The sequence below is a fragment of the Charadrius vociferus genome, unplaced genomic scaffold, assembly GCF_000708025.1.
Source record: "Charadrius vociferus isolate BGI_N301 unplaced genomic scaffold, ASM70802v2 scaffold661, whole genome shotgun sequence".
NCBI lineage: Eukaryota > Metazoa > Chordata > Aves > Charadriiformes > Charadriidae > Charadrius > Charadrius vociferus.
Window position 1 is genome coordinate 382025 of NW_009647002.1, and position 1824 is coordinate 383848.

At 55.3% G+C, this 1824-nt stretch overlaps 1 protein-coding gene across 1 annotated transcript in view; it reads right to left on the reverse strand.

The window, feature by feature from the left end:
* Positions 1-225: 225 nt before the first annotated feature.
* The window catches only part of PLEKHA2 (pleckstrin homology domain containing, family A (phosphoinositide binding specific) member 2), a 16173-nt gene continuing 14574 nt past the window's right edge, over positions 226-1824 (reverse strand). Inside the window, exon 12 of the mRNA XM_009895417.1 lies at positions 226-650. Coding sequence (XP_009893719.1) covers positions 226-650 — 425 coding nt within the window. The remainder of the gene's footprint in view (positions 651-1824) is intronic.

Below are 1824 nucleotides of genomic sequence, written 5' to 3' on the forward strand. Positions count from 1 at the left end.
CCCCCCCAGCTGCTGTGCCCTGTCCCCCCCATCCCGGCAATCATCCCCCAAAATACTCAATGCCAATGGACAGCCTGGAAAAGTGACTGGGATTTACTTCTTTATTTAAAAACACAGGGAAAAAGGGGTTCCATCTCCCACAGCCAGCGCTGACGGGCGAGGGGGGAGGCGGGTAACCGGTGCCACGGGAGACACGCAGTATCGCCCACGCGAGGCACCCCGGCCCTAAGAGCACTTGAAACCCACAGCCAGCGCTCGCAGAAACGGCTGGAACCGCTTGGGAGTTTTCACAGAGAAGAGCAAACCCTTCTCTCGCACCACTCTCTCCACGCGCGATTCCTTGGCCCGGCACGCATCCCTGGGAAAGCGGGGAAACTCCCAGCACGTACTGCGTTCTCCAACGGGAACGGCTCCGGGGGACACGTCTGTCCCCACGCGGGAGAGCCGGGAGGCAAACGCAGAGGCGAGGCGACACCAGTTTGCTTTAAAGCAACGCTGCGAAGCTCCATCGAGGTCTGACAACGTCTGCCCATCCCTGGGGAGGGGATAGAAATCCCTCCCCACAACACCACCTGCATTGCGGATGGGTCTGGAGCTCGGCGTGGCTCGGACCGCACCGGGTTCAGTCGCACATTCAGCCTTCGCCCGTCCTGGGAGGGTGGGAATGAGAAACAGGAATGTCGCAAGAGCGCTGGAGCCACTGGTAGTTTCTCCTCCTGGATAATTAACCCTAATTGTGCAACAAGCTTCTGCTTTACCATCCCAGGCCTGAGGAAACTTTGCAATTATCAAGCAACAAAAATACTTGGTGCTCCACGGTTGTGAAGCGTCACACAAAGTAACCGTCGTCCCTCTGCATCTGATGTTCTCCAGAAATTAGGTCAGAGCACTACCACCAAACGCTGCGACTCTACGACTGATAGGCTTACCAAATTACTAAAACATTTTTGAAACACTATTGTAGGAGCCAAACAGCAAGCCAACCTCAAAAAAAAAAAATAATTATTTCAAACACTAGTGCAAATAAAGCAAAAAGGAGAAGAAAAAGGAACAAGATGATCTAGGTTTCTGCAATTAAATAACAAATATTAACACTCGCCCTGTACCGTTTGCATTGATTCCCACTCATTTTCATAGTTTCAGTGTTCTCCAGCATCTCCACCCCCACTTTGAGCCACCCGTACCCCCGAATTTGGGAGGCCCCGTCACCCCCCCCCCACCCCGCTGCAACAGGGCTCCTCCAGCTGCGCCGGCCCCGCGTCCCTGCAGAGCGTGTCCGGAGGAGCCGCCCCTCCGCCGCAGGAGGGGATCCATGCAGCAAGACGCAATTTAAATCTTGTTCGGATCCAACGGGCTGATCAACGCCTCGGAGCAAAACTGGTGGAGCTCCGCCGGATCCCAGGCTGGGGCTGAGCTGGGCTGCAGCACAGCTGTCAAACAGCTGGAGACCTGGGAAGGGCAGGGACACGCCAGATTTTTCGCTTCTGGGGAGCACGTTGAGCTGATTTTGCAGAGCAGAGAATGTGTAATGCCAAAAAAAATAAAAAAAAAAAAAGAAAAGAAAAGTAAACAAACAAAAAACAAGAAAAGAGAAAAGGTAAGGAGTCCGCAGAGGGAAGCCTCCTTAACCCAACCCCTCCACGCACGGCGAAGTTTGCAGTGGCATTCCCGCACCCTCCAGCTGGATTCATCAGCTGCAGTACAGCCGAGATGGGAAAGAGCGTGCCCGTGTCCGACGCGGGATGCAGCAGCACAGCATCACCGGGGCGAGCGCCGTGAAAGCCCCTCGTGCGGGTCAGCAGGACCCCGGGTGGCCCCGGCACC